At 38.6% G+C, this 20,076-nt stretch overlaps 1 protein-coding gene and 2 non-coding genes across 9 annotated transcripts in view; all 3 read left to right on the plus strand.

Annotated features, from left to right (window-relative positions):
* The window catches only part of CEP295 (centrosomal protein 295), a 46,786-nt gene that overhangs the window by 26,588 nt on the left and 122 nt on the right, over positions 1-20,076 (plus strand). For 4 of the 7 annotated variants that reach the window (XM_037152064.2, XM_053670360.1, XM_037152067.2 and 1 more), the window contains 14 exons: positions 721-868; positions 1,027-1,170; positions 5,234-5,374; positions 10,047-10,147; positions 10,692-10,791; positions 11,196-11,441; positions 12,258-12,397; positions 13,129-13,309; positions 15,903-16,564; positions 18,088-18,219; positions 19,279-19,375; positions 19,487-19,651; positions 19,729-19,828; positions 19,911-20,010. In XM_037152064.2, the coding sequence (XP_037007959.2) occupies positions 721-868; positions 1,027-1,170; positions 5,234-5,374; positions 10,047-10,147; positions 10,692-10,791; positions 11,196-11,441; positions 12,258-12,397; positions 13,129-13,309; positions 15,903-16,564; positions 18,088-18,219; positions 19,279-19,375; positions 19,487-19,651; positions 19,729-19,828; positions 19,911-20,010 (2,457 nt within the window). Of the gene's footprint in view, positions 1-720; positions 869-1,026; positions 1,171-5,233; positions 5,375-10,046; positions 10,148-10,691; positions 10,792-11,195; positions 11,442-12,257; positions 12,398-13,128; positions 13,310-15,902; positions 16,565-18,087; positions 18,220-19,278; positions 19,376-19,486; positions 19,652-19,728; positions 19,829-19,910; positions 20,011-20,076 lie in introns of those variants that run through there. The other 3 variants (XM_037152068.2, XM_037152066.2, XM_053670361.1) reach the window with 3 other exon arrangements.
* LOC119054223 (small nucleolar RNA U2-19) lies at positions 10,272-10,351 on the plus strand. The gene has a single exon (XR_005083472.1). It is a non-coding gene; the product is annotated as a small nucleolar RNA U2-19 (small nucleolar RNA).
* Positions 10,536-10,605, plus strand: LOC119054222 (small nucleolar RNA U2-30). The gene has a single exon (XR_005083471.1). It is a non-coding gene; the product is annotated as a small nucleolar RNA U2-30 (small nucleolar RNA).

Raw genomic sequence — 20,076 nt, forward strand, 5'->3', positions numbered from 1 at the left:
ACAAATAGCAGACCTTGTGCTTCCTATAGCATTTTTCCATAGCTACACTGTCTTATAGCAATTGGTTGACATTTGTGTGTGAATGAAAATCAGTACCCTCTTTTTCCGAAAGTGATGAAATTAACACCTGTTGTAAAATTGGCATAATTTTAGGCTGATGGACAGCTGGACCTGCTGCTTGTCACTGAATTATTGAGACAACTTTGGCATAACCACTCAGACATTCATAGTTTCTCTTTATGGGAAATAAGTGTATATTCTCCTAAGTATGCCTGTGTCCATTTTACTTCAGAAGGCTATTTCCTAAATTTATGATTTAGCCTATAAGTCCTTTGGTGTTCTGAGAAGCTTGAGTTGAGTTCATGAGGACTTGAGTTCTAGGGATTACTGGTCATTTGAAGGAAAAATAACGAGAAAAGAAAGCATACTCAGGTAGTGGGAAAAGAGATGTATACTGAAGTAACATCTCTTATTGAAGTGTACAGTGAGGGTTGAGTTTTTAGGTTGAAGGCTGTGGGTGGTTATACTTTTCAGTGGAAATATATCACTTTAACTGTATAAGCATTTCTCATATTTTATCTATTCATAAAGTTGTAACAGTATGATCGATATAACTATTTGGTTGAGATTCTAATTCAAGATCTAGATAGAAATTTAATGAGTGCTTCACATAATCTCTTATCCTGTGTCATCCCCACTCTCATTTGTATACTGTTTCAGACAGGTAAGCCCACTCTTGAAAATGATTTTAAACCCCAGATGCTCAGAGAGTGTCTTCCTCATCTTCAAGACCAAGCAAGAGATGGTTATGAAAGCATTAGTCCTGCAGAAAGCAGCAACTCTACTGATAATCAGCTGCTTTCAAAAGGTAGTAGTACCAAGCAGAGTGGTAAGATAATTGGATTTTATTGTGATTATTCTGCTGAGTATTCTTTGCTTTCTTTTCCTGCAATTTGCTGGCTAAAGAGAAGTTTGTAGTATGTTAACAGATTTGTATTCTGCCTAACTTTATCATTGACTTGATAGGTGAGCATCCGATCCAAGAGCTGGGCAGGAGAGCCTCAAAGCCACCTGTAGCAAAAGTTAAATGTGAATTGGACTTGAACCAGCATGAACTTAGTGCTATACAGGAGGTAGAATCACCAGCAAGTGGCAGACCTTCTATACTAGGTAAACATATGGTTTGATAAAAAAATTTTTTTATAGTTTGCCAGTCTTCTACATTTTTTCCAGGATGCTAATTTTTTGTTGTTGAAGAAGCCTAGCTGTGAGTACTTGCAGAGTGAAAAAATGGTTTTAATAAACAGTATATAAAATTTAGTCTTAAAGAATTGTGGTATGGTAACTGGGTTTTTCTTGTATATGGGGGAAACCAATTTACTGTAGACAAAAATTCTCTGGTATCCCACATTCTGACACTCTTGCTTCCCTCTGCTTCCTTTCTTGTCTGCCTTCTAAACCTGTTTCTTTGGGATATAACTCAGTATTTCTTCTTTCTCTTATTGCTGTTCTACTTCATACTTTCATTGTTCTTTTCCTGTATCTTTTATAAGTTAAGTATTATGCTTAAGATCCTGGCTTTAAGGACATTTAGCTATGTTTCTTCACTGTACTTCTTCCTAGATCCAGTTATCCAGAAAAAACTCCTCTCTGTGATCCTTAGTAAATAGCCCTGGTTGAATTTCATAATTATTTTTAGATTTCCGGCTTACCAAATAATTTTCTTGATCAAATTTATCAAAGTAAATCCTTTTTAAGAAAGAAAATAGCTTTGTCAATAGAAAGGTACATGGAAGTATGATGTTAATATTAGTTATTTTGGTCTTCAGCAGTAAAATACTGTATCTTTGTTTCTAGCTGAAGGAATGAAAGAAGGTAGAGGTTGAGAGTAATTCTTAAGAGTAAGTCCCCTTTCTGTTTTCTTCCTATAATTTGTAGAACTTACAGAGAAATGATTTCATTTATTACTAGGCATTGGAAGTTTTTTTCCATTTTGCACTATTTGGCAAACCACAACTTCAAGAATCGATAGATGCTTTCCCTAATTCACAAACGAGGGAAGAACATTGGGGATTTTTCCCCATCAATTCCTATAATTTAATGAGTCATGTTTCAGATTTCATAATGTCTTCATGTCTAAAAGGGAAAGCCTTATACTGCTCCCTCTCTTATGCTTCCATAGCCTTCAGTGTTTTTTTTTTCTTCCAGTGAATAATAGCCAGATATAAGTTTTGACACTTCCCTCATCTGCCTCTTACACCCAATAAATCACCGGCTCTTCTCAGTTCTGCTTGGTCAGCTCTGACATCTGTCCACTTCTTCCCATTCCCACTACCACTCCTTTGAGTCAGGCCATCATTTCTCTATGGAGTGGTTGCTACATCTCTCAGGGTCTCCCTGGTTCCAGTCCAGCTTTAATTCATTTTCCTGTGAAAGTATGTTAACATTATACTTCCATGTACCTTTCTATTGACAAAGCTCATTTTTCTCTTTAAAAAAATTTATTTTGATGAATTTGATCAAGAAAACTATTTGCTAAGTCCGAAATCTAAAAATAATTATGAAATTCAAATAGAGCTATTTCTCCCTGTTTGAAACTCTTTAGTGATTTCCCTTTGATTTGAGGAGTAAGTTTCAGTTAAGTCGAAAGTCCCCAGCTTCACCTGTCAGGCCTCTCGTGATCTTGCTCCTCCCTTCAGGGTTGGCTGAAGTGCCACTTGTCTGGTAGACCTTTCCTGACCTGTAAGTATCTTTCTCGTGTGCTCTTGGGGGCTTTCATTACAGCCTTTATCACAGCACTTTGGGTAATACTTTTAACCAAAATGCTATAGGCAAAGAGTTTAAAAAGACAAATAGTGCTGAAATAAAGCATTATAACATGAAACAGCAGTTCTTCCAGCTCTACCCACCCACCTCTTACCCCTCGTTCTACTAATCAGAGGCAGTCACTTTACAAGTCCTTTAGGTACTGCTTCTGGCATTTGCCTCTATGGTTGGCAGTGGATTTTAGCAGAAATTAAGCTAAATTATCATCCTGCTGGTGTATATTTTTCAATGCTGAGACCAAGTATATAATCAGTATACTCTGATTATATTTCCTATTTGTGAAACTTTCCCTGTAGTAAATTGTCTTTTTCTTTTCATTTGCTTAAAGTTTCTGTTAAATGTCTACCCCCCCACACTAACACTCCTATTAAGTTCCTCTAATGTCATTTGAGGTCACACTATTTTCTCTGTGTGTGGGACATCTCTTAGTTGAATGTTGGACGACCTATATTATGTATTTTTAACATAAGCATTATTGCTTCCAAAAGGGGTGAAAATTGGTTCTTGGGGAAGTGAAAAAAATTCTTCCCCTCTCTTTTTATATTACCAAAGCACAGATGTACATAGAAAGGTATACAATATATCTGTAGTTATTTAAAGATTATGGAGTTAGGAGGCAATGTTTTAAGCCCAAAAAGATTCCTTAGGTGGGTGATTATAAAAGTAATGTCAAGAAGCACTGATCTGAATTGATCTTTTTAAAAAAATATTTAGACATCTGTATTAGCTATCAACAAATGCCTTACCTTATGCAGTGCCCTTTTCATAGGATTTCCCACATTCTTTTTTTTTTTCTTTTTAAGATTTTATTTATTTATTCTTAAAGAGAGGGAAAGGTAGGGAAGATGAGGGAGAGAGACATCGATGTGCAGTTGCCTCTTGCGCACCCTGTTCTGGGGACCTGGCCCCCAACATAGGTGTGTGCCCTGACTGGGAATCGAACCTGCAGCCCTTTGGTTCACAGGCTGGCACTCAGTCCACTGAGCCACACTAGCCAGGGTTTGATTTTCTTTTCTACAGTTCATTTTTTTTCTTTTGACTTTACTTTCTTGGAGAATTTCCTCAGTTTTTTCTTCTAATTTTTTATGAACTTCTATTTTTGCTATCAAATTTCAGCCTCTAAAAGCTCATGCTTTTTCCTAATTTATTCCCCCTTTTTCTTAGCATACTGCTGTTTTCATGGATGTAAGATATTACTTACTTTGTGTATTTATAGTTTTTTGTTTGGGTTCCTGTGTTTTCTCTGTTTATCTGAGTTCTTTTGTTTCTTTCTTTGTTTCTTTGTTATGTCCATCTGATATTTTAGAGACTAATATTTTAGTTCACTAATAGTTTGCTCATTGGACTGGGATGCTGAAAGGCCGATTGGAAATTCTGTAGGTTGGGGGCCTTGTGTACTGCTGAACTTCATTAGAAAACATGGCTTTTCACTGGGGACCCTCAAATTAGTATCTGTAGTTCTTTTCCCTAAGTCAGTTTATAGTTTAATTTCTTCAAAGAAAGATCCTCCAGGCCTGATACAGGCATGGCTGCTGCCATTATGCAGCCAGCCTTGAGGGGTCTGGGTTGAGGATGAGACCTTCTTTTAACACCCCGGATTTTTTTTAAAGGCATACTGTCCCCTCCATTTATCCTTGTACCTTCAGTGCCTGGTCCTCCTGAATTCAGAATGTATGGGATTCAGCTGCACCAGAGAATAAACCTGCAGGCTCCTCTGGGGGTGATGCTGAGGGACAGGGATGTCCTATATGGGAGGCATCTGTTCCAAGCACATAGTTTTAAACATTTGCTCTGTTTTTGGTCCCCTGACACACACCTTCCTTTTGCAATGCCTTCAGTTCCTCACTCCTTTGTTTGCTTCTTTGTTTAAATTTTTGTATCAAAGTATAACATTCAGAGAAGTGCTTAAATACTAGGCGTTTATTTCTGTGATTATCACCGTAGTCACCAAACCTCATGTAAACACTGCCCTGGTCAGGAACTGGAATCTTAGAGCACTCGGTACACCCTTCCTTTGTACCCTCTCAGTTATTGTCTACTCAGTTCTCCCCAGCATAAGCCTCTGTCTTGATTTCCTATGCCACAGATTAGCTGTGGCTGTTTTTGGACTTTATATTATGAATGTATATTATATCTTATAGTGCTATTAATGGTTAGTAAGTCTCCAGGCATTTTCCTGTGATTCAGTGCTGAAGCATTATCTGGTGTTAAGTAGGTATATCCGTATAAACTCAGAAAAATTGAAGTGAAATAATTTAAAGGCCTACGTGAAAAAGTAGTTAGTTATTGTTTTCTTGCTACATAGATCAAGTCTTTTTGCCCCAAATTCTAAACTGCCATTTTAATTTTGGCTAGAGCTAGAAATTTAAGTGGAAGTCTGACAAATCAGGGTTTTTCCCCCTACCAGGTAAACCAGATTTTTATCAAGACAGGGATCCCCTGAGGGTCTCTATAAGTCGAGAACAAAGTTTCCCTTGGACCCCACTGGACCGTGATCCATTTGCTCATCCTCACCCGAATGTCTGTGGTGACGACTCTAATGAAGCAGGTGAGAGAGAAAGAAACGGTAAATGGAATTGCTATGCACAAGGGTATGTGGACAAAAGATATTTTCTGTAGTGTTGTTTGTGATGGAAAATGGTAAATAACTTCAGTGATTGTGGGGAATAGAATCATTATGGTATACCCATATTATGCCGCTCTGTGCACTGTTAAGTGATGTGGGGGAAGGGAGTCTGTGTTCATACATTGAAAATTGTCTGTCTGGCCTTGGCTGGTGTGGCTCAGTGGATTGAGTGCCCTGGCCTGCCGATTCCCGGTCAGGGTATGTGCCTGGTTTGTGGGCCAGATCCCTTCCCCTTTCTCTAAATAAATAAAATAAAATAAAAAAGAAAAGAAAATTGTCTGGATGATAATCACTGAAGTGTTGATACAGGTTTACGTTTTTGGAGATTGTTGCACTTTCTATTTTCTGTGTTTACCTGTATATATACATAGTTTTTTAAATAAGAAGCATGTATTCTGTAGAGAAGAGGTTGAATAAGGGAAGTAAAGTTTTTTTAAAGAATAATTAATTTTGGGCCCTGGCAGGTGTGGCTCAGCGGATTGAGCACCAGCCTGCAAACCAAAGGGTGGCCAGTCCCATTCCCAGTCAGGGCACATGCCTGGGTTGTGGGCCAGGTCCACATGAGAGGCAGCCATACATTGATGTTTATCTCCTCTTCCTCCTTCCCTTCCTGTCCTCCTAAAAATAAATACAGTGTTGTTTTTTTTTAAATAATTTTGCTTTTCAATTGTTTGACTAAATAAACGCTATAGGAAGTATTTGAAGGTGTGAGATTTATAGTTAGCAACCTATACAAATTTTGTGTTTAAGCCTATTCCAAACAATTCACATTTAATTAAATACTATTAAATATTATTTTTTAAAAATTCTATATGTGGCCTTCTAAATTAGCTATTTTGTTTACTTTTAAATATTTGGAAAATAAAGAGGATTATAAGAAAAAAAACATTAACTGTCTTCATTCTGCCCCCTAAAGACAGCCAGTGTTAATTTTCTCACTTTTGAATGCATGCATGTAGGTACCAAGCTGTTTTACATGTGCAAGATGCTTACTAACCATGCAAAGCACAGTTCTAGTACTGCCTTATGAGTTCTACAGCACCTTTCATGTAGTTACCTTTCCTAACCAGATTTCTTTTTGTTTTGAGCTGCCACATACACTTGAGTGATTATCTTAGAGATATTTATAGTTTAATAGACTTAGAGATGAGAGAGACCTATTTTCTCTGAGAATTTATACACAGATTGACTTTAGCAACTTTTTATAAAAAGTGAAGATTGAATAACTACAAAAAATATAATTTCCAGTGAATTACAGTTTTTGATACATAAAATAAAATTGTTATATTATTATTATTCTAGACTTAGCTAAAGAACACTTCTATTTCCTTTTTATTCTACTCCTTGATGCCCTCTTGCCGAAGACTATCAGGAACACACCTGTAGATGAACAAAGCTGGGGGTTTTGACTGGTTGCAGTCAGTTAGAAGGCCACCACAGCGGAGCAATGAGGTATCTCAATAAGAGGGTATTAGAAAGAACTCTCTGGGCTCTGGCCAGGTAGCTCAGTTGTTAGAGTGTCCTCCCAGTACACCAAGGTTGGGGATTTGATCCCTAGTAAGGGCACGTATAAAAATCAACCAACAAATACATAAGTATGTAGAACAACAAATTGATGTTCCTTTATCTTTCTCCTTTCTTTCTAAAATCAGTAAGATAAAAAAGAACTTACTCTAAGATTTGGGCTTCTATTAGGTGATTTTGAGGAGAATTCAAGGAAAGGGGGCTTTGTTTATTAGTATTGGATATTATCAGGGAGCAGGCAGGGGTATTCTTTTGGGGGGTACTTAAAGTTCTTACTTAGAGGGTAGGAATAATGGAGTGAGGCTAATTAAAGCTGTAACTGGTAAAGCATTGGCAGTCACCCATATTAGCCAGAATAAGGAGATGGGTGGTCTTTTTTGGGGGGGGGGGGGTAAGGATTTTATTTATTTATTTTTACAGATAGGGGGAGGGAAGGGGGGAGGGAGAGAAACATCAGTCGGTTGCTTCCTGCACTTGTCCCAACCAGGGATTGAACCTGCATCCCAGGTGTGTACCCTGACCAGGAATCAAACTGGTGACATTTTGCTTTGCTGGACAATGCCCTACCCAGTGAGCCACACCGGTCATTTTTGTGGTCTGGACTATATTCATGATTTTGTTAATATTCGGAGAGGAGTGTGGGTAGTCTGATGTTTGTCCTGATCCATCATGGTCACAGAATGGCCTTGTCTGGTACTGGTGTTCTGTGAAGTTAGTGTGTAACAGAAGAACACCAGGGTCTAGCTGATACAGCCAGGTCATCCCCTGGCTCTCGGGCTGCTTTTCTTCTTCTCAGAATCATCTCCAGATTTGTGTTGTTTCTGTCTTACAAGGGAGGGTCTCCTGGTTTTGTTATTTCTTCAACCCCCCCACCACCACTTTATTCAGATCCTCTTCATCTCACCTTTCTTTCTTAATAGCTCTTTAGGTGGTATCACTGACTTCAAGCTCTTGCTTGTACCCCTTGCTTTTGCAGGAAGGCACGAAATGATGGTTTGCTTCTGAAAGAAAACAAGAAATGTTGCCTTCCTCATAGCGTGGGAGGACGACTGCTTAAGGCAGGGGTGTCCGACCCACAGCCTGCAGCCGCATTTGGCCCAGGGCGGCTCTGAACGTGGCTACACACAAAATCGTAAATTTACTTAAAACATTGCTTAGTTTTATTACTTAGATGTGTACATTTTCTATATTAGTGATCACAAACTTGGGACCTACTTGATGATTTTGAAAAATTATCAAAAGGGCCACTGCATAATTAAGGTTATGATACGAGGGCTTTTTTGCTTATCCGTGGTGGCAGATGTCACAAAAATTAGGCACAGACCTTATTTTTGCACATTAGTTTTCATTAGTGTTTGTGTACTTCATATGTGGCCCAAGACAACTCTTCTTCTTCCATTGTGGCCCAGAGACGCCAAGAGGGTGGACACCCCTGGTTTAAGGCAGTGCTGTCATGATGTTGCTTCCCTTTTTTAGGAATCTCCCGATGGGTCCCTGCTCCCGGTGAACCACTTCCAAACCAATGACAGTTATTTCTCTTCCAGCTGCTTTCAGGGACCTGTTTATTGAATTCTTCAGTGTCTGTAACTGACCTTGTTCCTTTCTCCATTTTTTACTTTTCCTTCTTCTTACCCCTACTCAAAATGCTAGTCTTGTTCACTCATCTCTCCTCTGGAGGATTCAAATCAATCTTCTTGTTATGTTATAGAGAACAGTATATAATTGTGAGGTATGAATTAAAAAACCCCAGATTAACTTCTAATCCCCCAACTAGCTTTTCAAATGATAAAATAAAAATTTAACTATAAAATTCTTCATCTCTTATTTCCTTTCCTTGAAATTCTAGTGTGTATAGAAGCAACCAAATAACAGTTTAATGGTTCAATCAGTTATTATCACAGTAAGATATTTTTGAAGAACTAGACTAAAAATTTTATTTAAAATTAAATTGCATATATCAATGCTGTTATACTAGCTTCGTTTCTCGACTTCATTGTCTATAATATAGATATTTTACAAATAATATATCTACACACAAACGTGTGTGTTTGTGTATCCTGGGTTACCTTTTAGAAAACATTTCTACACAAACATTTAAGAAACATACTTTTTTAAAAAAAGATTTACTTATTTATTTTTAGATAAAGGGGAAGGGAAGGAGAAAGAGGGAGAGAACATGATTGGTTGCCTCTCTCACACCCCCAACTGGGGACTGAACCCACAACCCATGCTCGGGCCCTGGCTAGGAATTTAACGAGGGACCACTTGGTTGTGTGGGATGATACCCAACCCACTGAACCACACCAGTCACAACATGAAACGTACTTTTAATGGCATGATCTCTTTTAATAATATCATAGTGATAATGACAGAAAGTCTTAGTTTATATTTGGTGTAGCAGTTTTCATTTTAATCTGTTTCAGAGCTACAGACAACCGTATGCCTTGGCCGGCTTCCTCACAAATATTGGCTGTTGAGAGTGAGAGACAAATTAGCTCAGAATACCTGAATTATTTAAGAGTGAGACAGAAAATATAACTTAACATGTATTTTAGTATGTCAAGTATATTGAAAAAAGATAATTCATAGTAAAAGCAATTCGTGCTCAGTATGATTTTAGTAAGTACTGAAAGTTTCAAAGATGTGAAATTCTACCATGTCCCACCATTCATAAGCAATCACTGATTGCACGATAATATTTTCCTTTCTTGTCTTTTTTGTATAAGTTTTTCTTACCTTTGAGATCATGCCGTACTTATGATCAAATTTTTTTGCTTCTTAAAATGATTACAAAAGTATTCCCCATCACATTGCCTTTTTTCAAGAGTTTTATTCATAGAATAACAATGACAACTACAGTTTTCCAGGGGAAAAAAATGTGCTGACTAGTAAATGTTTGAATAATAAAACAAATGGGTTTTTTTTGTTTGGTTGTTTGGTTTTTTGGTCTAAAAATGAAGCTACACTGTGAAGCAAAATATGAAAGAAAATGTAGAAAAGCAGGAAATGATGCCCTCTGGTGCTAAGAATTTTACTTGTCATAATCCGAATTCTCCCCTCCCCATTTTAGTTGAGGTCACAGAGGCAGAGGTTGAGAATCATGCAGTATTAAGTTACGCTGTGGAGAAAGAAGATACATATGTGAGTCCAGCTGTGAAGCCAGATAATCAGGTTAGTCATGTCTTGGTGGGCACTACACTGTTAGAGCTGCTTGGCTCTATATTATCTTTTGTTTAGTTCACAGAAACTGTGAAATATTAAAGTGTGTTTTCTGAGATCTGCTTTTAGTAAAGTGGATCAGTGATGAAAATAGCCAAATCTGAGCATCAGAAGACCCTCCAGTCTCTCTGATGCATGATCTCTATAGTTCTGAGAAGCAAAAGGATAAAGTTGTTTAAAATTTTCTGTGTGTGTGTGTGTGTGTGTGTGTGTGTGTGTGTGTGAGAGAGAGAGAGAGAGAGAGAGAAAGAGAGAGAAGGTGACACTGGATGACTGAGGACTTGCTGAATGAGATTCGGGGGGGCAGGGATGTGTGTGTATGAAAAGGCTGATCAGCTCTGAGCAATGATGAAAAGATTTTACTACTGACCTATATAATTATGAAGGTTTCTACACTTGATCTGAGCTCAGACTTGATAACTGCTGATGTTGGTGATAGTTTTTCTTTCTAGGTATTTTTTCTACATTGTGCTCTAATGTTTTCCTTATTTTTTAGGCTGAAACACAAGAGATTTATCTGGAGCCATTCTCTTCAGTAACTGTTTCTACCGGGAGCTTAAGTAATGAAAACACAGATTTGAGCTTTACAGACCCAGGTAATAATGTCAGAATGTCTGTAAATAAGTGGAAAGACCAGTGTCGGTTTAGTTGCAATATAGGGGTGAAAGGAAACATTGCTTTTCACATTGTGCTGAGAGGGATTGTTTCTTTAAATCGCAAAAGTAAAGTTTTCCTGCCTGATAGAATATTGAACAGTATGATATTCTAAACATGATTGGAAATCGCAAATTTGCAGACCCTTGAGGATGCGCTATGAATCTCCTACAGTACTTTGAGAAGTGTCCACTAACATCCCATTTCCCATTCAGTGGGAAGCTATCCGAGCAAATTTCTTGGTTGCACTGATCCCTTATGTGTATATATTGCTATGCCTTTCGCCAAAATTTGTCTCTAAGGAAGGACCCAGCCATTAAATATTTTCATTAATCTCAATTTATAGAGTCATTTCCAGAGCATGTGGACCATGGGGAACAAGAACCTACCACTGGCAAAGAAGAAACAGTTATTTTAAGACCTACATTTCCTCCATCACAAGTTATTTATCCAAAGCAGGACTCTTGGGATGTTCATAAACCTCTGTTGCCTACAGCAGAAAAATTTACATCTGGCCAAGCGCACATTCAGTGCATGATAGACAAGAACGTAAATGAAGCAAGTTTGATGACTGAAAAAACAGACTTGCGGGGTAAAACTATTTTGAACCAATACTTTCATATAAACTTAACTTTTTACATTTCATCCCTTTTAGTTTGAAGTAGTGATTATTTGAGCTCCATGTCTTTATGGCCTGCTACTGCAGTTATGCCATGGAAGACACTGAGGGCCTTCAGTGGGGACAGCCCTTGGTAGATTCACTGTAGTCTACCATGCTGTGAGCCAGGTAGTGACTCACAGAAGACACAGAGAAGAGTTCAGCAGATAGTCCTCTACCCTTGCAGAGTAAGCTACAGCAGCATGCAGGCAGCACCACTATTGAAAACAAGAACTCAGAAATTAGATGTGGACTCAACTCCTAGTTTGACCAGTTTACTAGCTGTGGGACCATGGGCAAGATTCTCTTTGATCTTTTATAAACGAGGGATCTTGGGTGTTAGATGAGATAATGTATGTAAAGTACAATGTCTGGGCCATAGTAACACTCCGTAGTAACACTTTGTTTAATCATTGCCCTGATGTGAGCCTTAGCTAATAAGAATAACAAAGCTTACAGCAAAGCAGTGATCACAGTGGCCACTTACTCCAAATTAACTTCATAAAACTTTGGGTTTGGTAGAAATGGAGACATTTGTCAAAGGTTTTGAGAGTGTCCCCATTTTGGGGTACACTATAAGTAGTGATACAACCTAATTTGAAAACATCAGCTAGTAATGAAAAAAAATGGAAGGAATTTGGTTGAATGGGATTTACCTAAAAATAAGCTTTTATGAATATGTTTTTAGCACTATTTTTCTAGGATTTATTTTTAAAAATACATCTTTTTTTTTCCTCAAAATTCCAACAGTTGACCTTGACTTTCCAGAATTGAAATACGTTTTTCCAAACTTGCATAATCAGCTGTTTAAACCCTTAGAACCACAGCCAGATTTTGATTTGTCGTCATTGTCGTCTGGGATTTCTCAAGAGAGCAGAGACTTTTACCAGGTGTGTTAAAGTACATGCTTCACGTCACTGAATTTCCAAGAACAGTTTGTCCAGTTTTCTTCTGTTATGATGGTTAATCTTGGTTAACCAAGCAGAACGGTTAGCCAAGCAGAATCACGTGGAAAGCTTTTTGCAAATTCCAGTGCCCCAGCTGCACCCTAGACCCATTAAATGAGACTCTAGGAATGCTCAGATATCAGGATTTTTTTTAAAGCTCCCCATGTGATTCTAACATGGAACCAAGATTGAAAACAGCTGCATTAGAATTTTTGTTGTATCAGCCTTATTTCCAGCTACTGAGTATGACACATAAAAGGCTTGAGAATATTTTTATGCTTGCTTATTTACTTTGATGGAATTCAGCCTTAAGCAGTTCAGGTAAATATAATTTTGCAGTGTTTAAAAAGTGTCTTATCCAGTAGAGGATCTAAGATGCAAACCTGGGTCTTCCAACTTCCTCATCCTGGTATCCCAGCTGTCATACATAGTTGCTGCTCATGCTCGAATTGTGTTCTAAACTCAGTCTGTTTAATTTGTAATTTGTTTTCTAAAGACTCTCTTTAAAAAAGTCTTTTTCATAATTGAAATGGAGGAAGTAGATTGAATAAGCCAATCATTAGTGTGATAGTGAAGTGGCAATCAAAGAAGAGTAATATCAAAGGAACATGATTATTAACTCAACCTGTAACACACAATCAACATTTCAGCATTTCCCCATTGTTTTCCATCAGAGCTCAGATGCTTCATGTGAAAGCCATGGTGCAACTATATCCTCCAAAAGCACGGTTTCTTTTACAGCACTGAGGAGGACCAGCCTGCATTCTCCTCTCAACATAATCCCGAATCAGCAGCCTGGCCCTAATTTGCCTCATACTGCAGCTGAAAGTTTTGGCATAGAAAAAATTATTGAGGGTATGTATGCTTACGTTAGAAAAAGTTAAAGCCCAATACTTTTTTCTTGATTGTTTATATTCATTTTTCTTAGAAATTGTGCTTAGCAGTTTCTGGTTTGTCTACATTTCTGCCCTCACCACCTTTGCTTCCAGTGTTATAAGTTCTGTTTCTTTGTGATTCCGTTTAAATAACAGAGGTAATAATGTATGCTCACTTTGCAATTTTCACAGTAATGAACTTGATAAAATAAAAACGTGCTGCCTCTTGCTCAACTTCCTTACCTAAGCCCTTAGAGTCAATAGTTTAAGTATCCTTCTAAAACTTTTTGTATAAATTTTATATATACATAAATATACACACACAACACAAAATACACTTGCACATTTTAACCGAAGTCCTTCGGTTGTTGTAACAAAATCAGCGTTTGGTTTTATTACAAGGGAAAATGTCATAGTGTCTAATAACCATAGTTTTCATTAAATAATATTAGAATAGGAGATAATACATACGTGAGCAGTAGTTATTTGAAAATAGCTGTGTCCGTCCTTTCGCTTTCTGTTCATGTTTATATCAGCTTTCCTAAAATTATAGGAACTAACCTGTGCAATTTACTCAAAATATTAGGGACTATATCTGTATACAAGTTTTATAACGTAATGATTAACTGATATCTTAAACTTCTTTTTTTATAAATATGTTTTATCGATTATGCCATTACAGTTGTCCCATTTCCCCCCTTCATTCCCCTCCACCCTGCACACCCACTCCCCCCATGTCCCCTCTTTAGTTCATGTCCATGTGTCACAAGTTCTTTAGATTCTATATTTCCCATACTATTCTTGCCTTCCCACTTGTCTATTTTCTATCTACCATCTATGCTATTTATTCTCTGTACCTTCTCCACACTTTTCCTCCTCCCACTCCCCTGTTGCTAACCCTCCATGTGATCTCCATTTCTATGGTTCTGCTCCTGATCTAGCTGTTCGCTTAGTTTGCTTTTGCTTTAGGTATGGTTGTTAATACCTGTGACTTTGCTGTCCTTTCACTGTTCATATTATCTTCTTTTTCTTAGATAAGTCCCTTTAACATTTCATAGAATATGGGCTTGGTGATGATGAACTCCTTGAACTTGTTCTTATCTGAGAAGCACTTTATCTGCCCCTCCATTCCAGTAAAAGAAAGCTTTGCTGGATAGAGCAATCTTGGATGTAGGTCTTTGGATTTCATGACTTGGAATACTTCTTTCCAGCCCCTTCTTGTCTGTAAGGTCTCTTTTGAGAAATCCGCTGACAGTCTGATGGGAAGTCCTTTGTAGGTGACTGTCCCCTTATCTCTTGCTGCTTCTAGGATTCTCTCCTTCATTTTAATCTTGGCTACTGTAATGATGATGTGCCTTGGTGTGTTCCTCCTTGGGTCCACCTTCTTTGGGACTCTGAGCTTCCTGGAAGTCTATTTCCTTTGCCAGATTGGGGAAGTTCTTGATTTTTTGTTCAAATAAGTTCTCCACTTGTTGCTCTTCCTCTTCCCCTTCTGGTATCCCTATAATTCAGCTGTTGAAACGTTCGAGGATGTCCTGGAGGTTCCTAAGCCTCTCCTCATTTTTTTTGAATTCTTGTTTCTTCATATTTTTCTGTTTGGTCATTTTTTTCTTCCTTCTGGTCCACTCCCTTGATTTGAGTCCCAGTTTCCTTCCCATCACTATTGGTTCCCTGCGCATTTTGCTTCATTTCACTTAGTAAAGCCTTCATATGTTCCTCTAATTTGTGACTAAAATCAACCAGTTCTGTGAGCATCCTGGTCACCAATGTTTTGAACTGTGCATCTGATAGGTTGGCTATCTCTTGGTCGCTTAGAAATACTGGCTCTGGAGCTTTGAGCTTTTCTTCTTCTTGAGCCATAATGTTTTGGTCTGTTTGCGCCTGCTTGGTATGAGGTGCGGAGCCTTAGGTGTTCACCAGGGCGGGGTGACACTGTATGCGGGGGCAGGATCAGAGAGGGGCAATGGCCTTTGTTCCACTCTCTCTTGGATTTTGGTCCCCTCTGCTGCTTCCCACCAGCAAATTGGGCCCTTCTGGTGCTGGTTACTGGGTGTATGGGCCTGTGCACCCTCCAGGACCCTGTGGGTCTCTCCAATGAACTGTCTGTGAGCCTGGGAGCCTCTCCTGGCACCTCGACCCCCAAAAGTTTTTCCAATTGGTGCTTTTAGGCTTTATTTCCTGGCACTGGGCCCTGCATTGTGCGGTCTCACTGTTCGTTTTTTCACCTGGTTCATCTGCGTGTGAATGTGTGACCGTGGTCAGCGAACCACCTTCCACCTCACTGGGTCTGCCTGTTGCCACCCCATGCCTGGGATCTGCCAACCACCGCTTGTGCGCCTGGGTAGGTCCCGCTGCTTTTTCTTATGCAACCCCCCCGACTCCACCCCTCTTACCGGTCTGAATGAATGGTTCGTTGTCAGACTTTGGTACAGTTTAATTTTCTCTGTTTTGGTTGCATCCTGGTTTTTAAATATTTGTTGTTCATAAACTTGGTTGTGCGAGGAGGTACAGTGTTTCCACCTACACCTCCATCTTGGCTGGAAGTCCCTGATATCTTAAACTTCTTATTGCAGGATCTGAACAATCCTTTCAACAGCTTCTGCCAGAATTTTCTTCACAAGAAGGGAGCCAACATGCTGATCTACCAAGTATTTTTGGCATTGAAGCAAGAGATTCTTCCCAAGACATGGAAAACCAGAACTACTCCTCTGAACCAACTGACCTATTACAAAGTAAAGGAAAAAATGTTCATTTCCAGCTCTCTGCAGGAAATTTGCAAAGTTCAGTCTTCAGTTCATCTGCTGAGGCTAATGAATTTCATCAGTTAAACTTACAACATATCACTCCATTTGGTTCTACTTACAGTGAGTGCTCATTGAACGACCAGTTAGAAGGCAGAAAAGAAAGATTGGAGTTTGAAGAATTATCACGAAGAGAGATTGATAAAGTGTCACAAAGTCAAGGATTCACTGAAGAGGATAAAAACGAAATGTGTGGAGTTTTACGTGTAAATCCACATGTACAAGAAATTGACTCACAATTATGTGTAAGAATGGTAGAAATGGGGACTTCAGTTCAGTTACCGTATTCTTTAACTGTTCAGAATGAAAAATATTTTGATAACTCAACTAAAGCAGAAACTCCACAAATCATCCCAAACCTATCTCAACCATCACATTCAGAGGTCTTTTTCAATTCTGGATCATTTTCACTACAGAACTCTATTCCAGTCTGGGTGAGTGGAATCTGTATTGTATAAATAGCATTTAGACTGGTTTTCCAGAAAAACTTTTTAAAACTAGTATTTCTGTTTTTATTTCAAGATTACTGGTCAAAAACACATCTACACACATATATAGTTTAGTGTGCATGTTATGAACTTAAGAGTAACTACTTAAGAGTAAATAAAATGTAGTTTCCAAACCAGCAAGAATAAACTTATTAAAATATAGGAAATATTTTCAATTCAGAGGTAGAAAAGGAGGACAAAATAATACCCCAAAACAACAACAAAAATAAGCAGCGAGTATAAAAATCCAGATCCAGGAGGACTTCTGAAACAAATCCAAGAGAAACAAGAAAGCTACTTGTTAATCAATAAACTTAACCAAAATAGTCTCATAATCATCAGAAATGTCTAATTTGGAGATCTCTGAATTTTACAAAAGATTTTCCTCCCTATTTTCATGTCCCTTGTCAGCTCCCCTGAGGAATGGTGGCCAGCCTGTGCCTCAGCACCGGCAGTGTTCCACCTCGCTGCCCTGCGTTGAGTTAGTCCAGCTATTTTCAGCCCTTTTTCTCTCATGGCACACACACCCTAGTTACTGAAATTCTGCCAGCACACCCAAAAATATATTTTTTGTTGACGTAACCCCCCCCAAAATGTATGATTTTGATTCATTCACAGTGGATGGCTATTGTCATTTTTTTTATTTGACGATCTAAAGGAAAGGAGGTCAGTGCCCCTGACTCAATGGTCAGCTATTGCATTCACATATTCTTGGGATATACCAGTGTGCCACAGCTCCCCAGTTCAGTTTCAATTCATTACCTGAATACAGTCTTGTCCTTCCACACATAAGTGTGTTATAATAGAAACAGAAAATAAGGGCAACATGTAGATCACAGACAGATTTGGCTTTTGGATGTTTTAGTAAATTTTTGTTCAATGTTTAAAAGACAGTATTTCCCTTAAAAAATTAGTCTGGCAGCAGTGGTCTACATTTGGCTGCAGCCCTTTAGATAGGCTACACCCTCTGGTTCTCCATAGTCCCCCGCCGTCGCTCGCCCTGCCCCCCCCCCGCCACGTTAACCTCCATGTAGCTGCCTAGCCCTGCAATCCTCTGTCTGTAATCCTTACAGAACATATTTTCCAATAGTGATCACATAACTTCACCTGGCACAAGTCCTCCCCAGTATTTCTAAAAGTGGAGGTGCACTGCCATGTTCTGTTCTTCCCCCATAACATACATTTTCACATCTTTGAATGTTTAAGGCTACTTTAGTTTTGGTTTTTGCATGTCTTAACATTCTATTTTTAGACAGAGAAGGGTGGGAGAAGAGGGAAAGAAACATCAATGTGTGGTTCTCTCTTGCACACTCCCTACTGGGGACCTGGCCTGCAACCCAAGCCTGTGGCCAGACTGGAAGATTGAACCAGCAACCCTTTGGTTCACAGGCCAGCATTCAGTCCACTAAGCCGCAACAGCAGGGCCAAGGCTATTCTTTTTTGACACGGTTTACTTTTTAATTTTACAGGAGACAGAGTCTGGCCATGGTATAATGGAAGAACCAGAACTTACGTTAGTAAGCACCAGTGATGTCAGTATTGCTGAAATGGATTTTGCAAACCTAACCCTAGAAGAAAAGAATGAGGGAGAAAGCTTACAGGTAAATAAGTATACCTCTCAATATAAGTATACCTCTTATACAGTAAACCCATAGCTGAGAATTGGGAAGCAGAAAGGGATACTCGCTTTTCACTTGTATTTCTCCATGTTATTTCTGTTATAAATTATTTGCAAACTAATTTCCTCCCCCATATTTTGGTCTAGTACAAGTGCAGTGAACTATATACAAAGTGAACAGGAGAGGCTTAATGTGCTTACAGCAGAAAGTGACAGCTGACAGGAAATGGAAAAGCATCTCAACCCCTCAATGTTTTAGTATGTGATTTGCCAAAATATACATACATGTAATTTGAGCTAGCAGTGGTCCCACATGCCAGGGAGCAAGATTTTAAATGCTACTTCCACATACATTCCTGATGCTATAGATTTCATTCAGACTTGAAAAAAATTGCCTTCCTTTTCCCAATGAAAGCTATTTGGTTCCAAAGTAATCAGAGGCAGTACAGTGCTCCAGCACATAGTTAAGGGAATCCAGACCCAAGGTAGAGATATACAGTTAAATGCCACTGCTTTAGAAGTTTATTTTGAAAATGTTTTGAGGTCTATTGACTGGCACATAATTTTATTAACTTAGTAAATGCTCCCGGTTAATGACTTTGATTATATGCAAGTCTTGATTATGTGTCCTATTGCCAAATTAGAATGGACGTCACCTCTAAGATAATTCACAGGTAATGAGGCATCCCGGTTAATGACTTTGATTATATGCAAGTCTTGATTATGTGTCCTATTGCCAAATCAGAATGGACTTCACCTCTAAGATAATTCACAGGTAATGAGGTGAAGAAAAACCAAAAGCTTTTGTCTAGGGTTAAGATGGGAAAGTAGCCTTGGGTGGAGGGCTGGCAACTGCGTAGTGCTGATGGTCAAATAAAGCACTTTAAGTTTTATTGAAGACTCCCCTTGCCAAAAAAAAATCATTCCTGAAGCTGCTGGATCAGGTTCTCGCTGTATTGTCTTAGAACTTTTGCTGTACATTGAGGTGAAAAGTAGTAATACTTTCATCTTTCATATTTTCATCTATGACTCTTGGAATTAGGTGAGTGAATTTCTGCCTCTTGTACCAGAAATAGAAAATTCAAGTTATCCAACTGTATCAGAGCCTTCTGTGGAGAAGCCAACTGCACCGTCTTCAGGTATGCCTTCAGCACCCAAGGGCTAGTGGGAATCCCCTACTCAAGTTAAGTCACCAACCTTGTTGCTGGCTTATGAAGTCCAATGAGGTGAAACAGCTTGTTTTTTAACAGAAACCCTTCCAAAGTTTACACCTGCACCAGAAAGCTTACAAGAAGCATTTATAAAAAGGAAAAAATCATTTATAGAGAGATCCTGCCAGAGACAGAGAGAAATAAGGAAAAAAAGACAAGTCTCTAAAAATTCTGGAAGCCAAGTAATCAAGGGGAATCCTACAGGTATGTTGTTCCCAACACATTTGTATGCATTTTCAGAAAGGGAATCTTGTTTGCTCAGCAAATTACTCTCTATTCAGGTTCATCTGTGAGTCACCTAAAGGGTGTGAACAAAGTTAGAGTGTCACTTCCTGAGAACAGAAAGTCTGCACAAGCCCTCATGCAGCAAAGGGCTTTAAGGTATATGTGTGTGCATATATGTATGGATGATAATTCACATTTCTGAAGTATTTGTCTTTAATTCCATATAAATGTCTTACAGATTATACAATCAGTTACCTGAAGTAAAACAGCAACAGGAAGAAAAAGCAAAGCAAGATGCTTATGCCCAAAACAGAGCAAGGGCAAAAGAATTTCATAAGGTGAGCAGTTGGCAGTGATTTTTCACGGCAAAGGTACACCACAACTCAAACAGCTAAATTTTACTT

This window comes from Artibeus jamaicensis, unplaced genomic scaffold, assembly GCF_021234435.1.
Source record: "Artibeus jamaicensis isolate MK-2021 breed Jamaican fruit bat unplaced genomic scaffold, CSHL_Jam_final contig_581, whole genome shotgun sequence".
In the NCBI taxonomy this organism is placed as follows: Eukaryota; Metazoa; Chordata; class Mammalia; order Chiroptera; family Phyllostomidae; genus Artibeus; species Artibeus jamaicensis.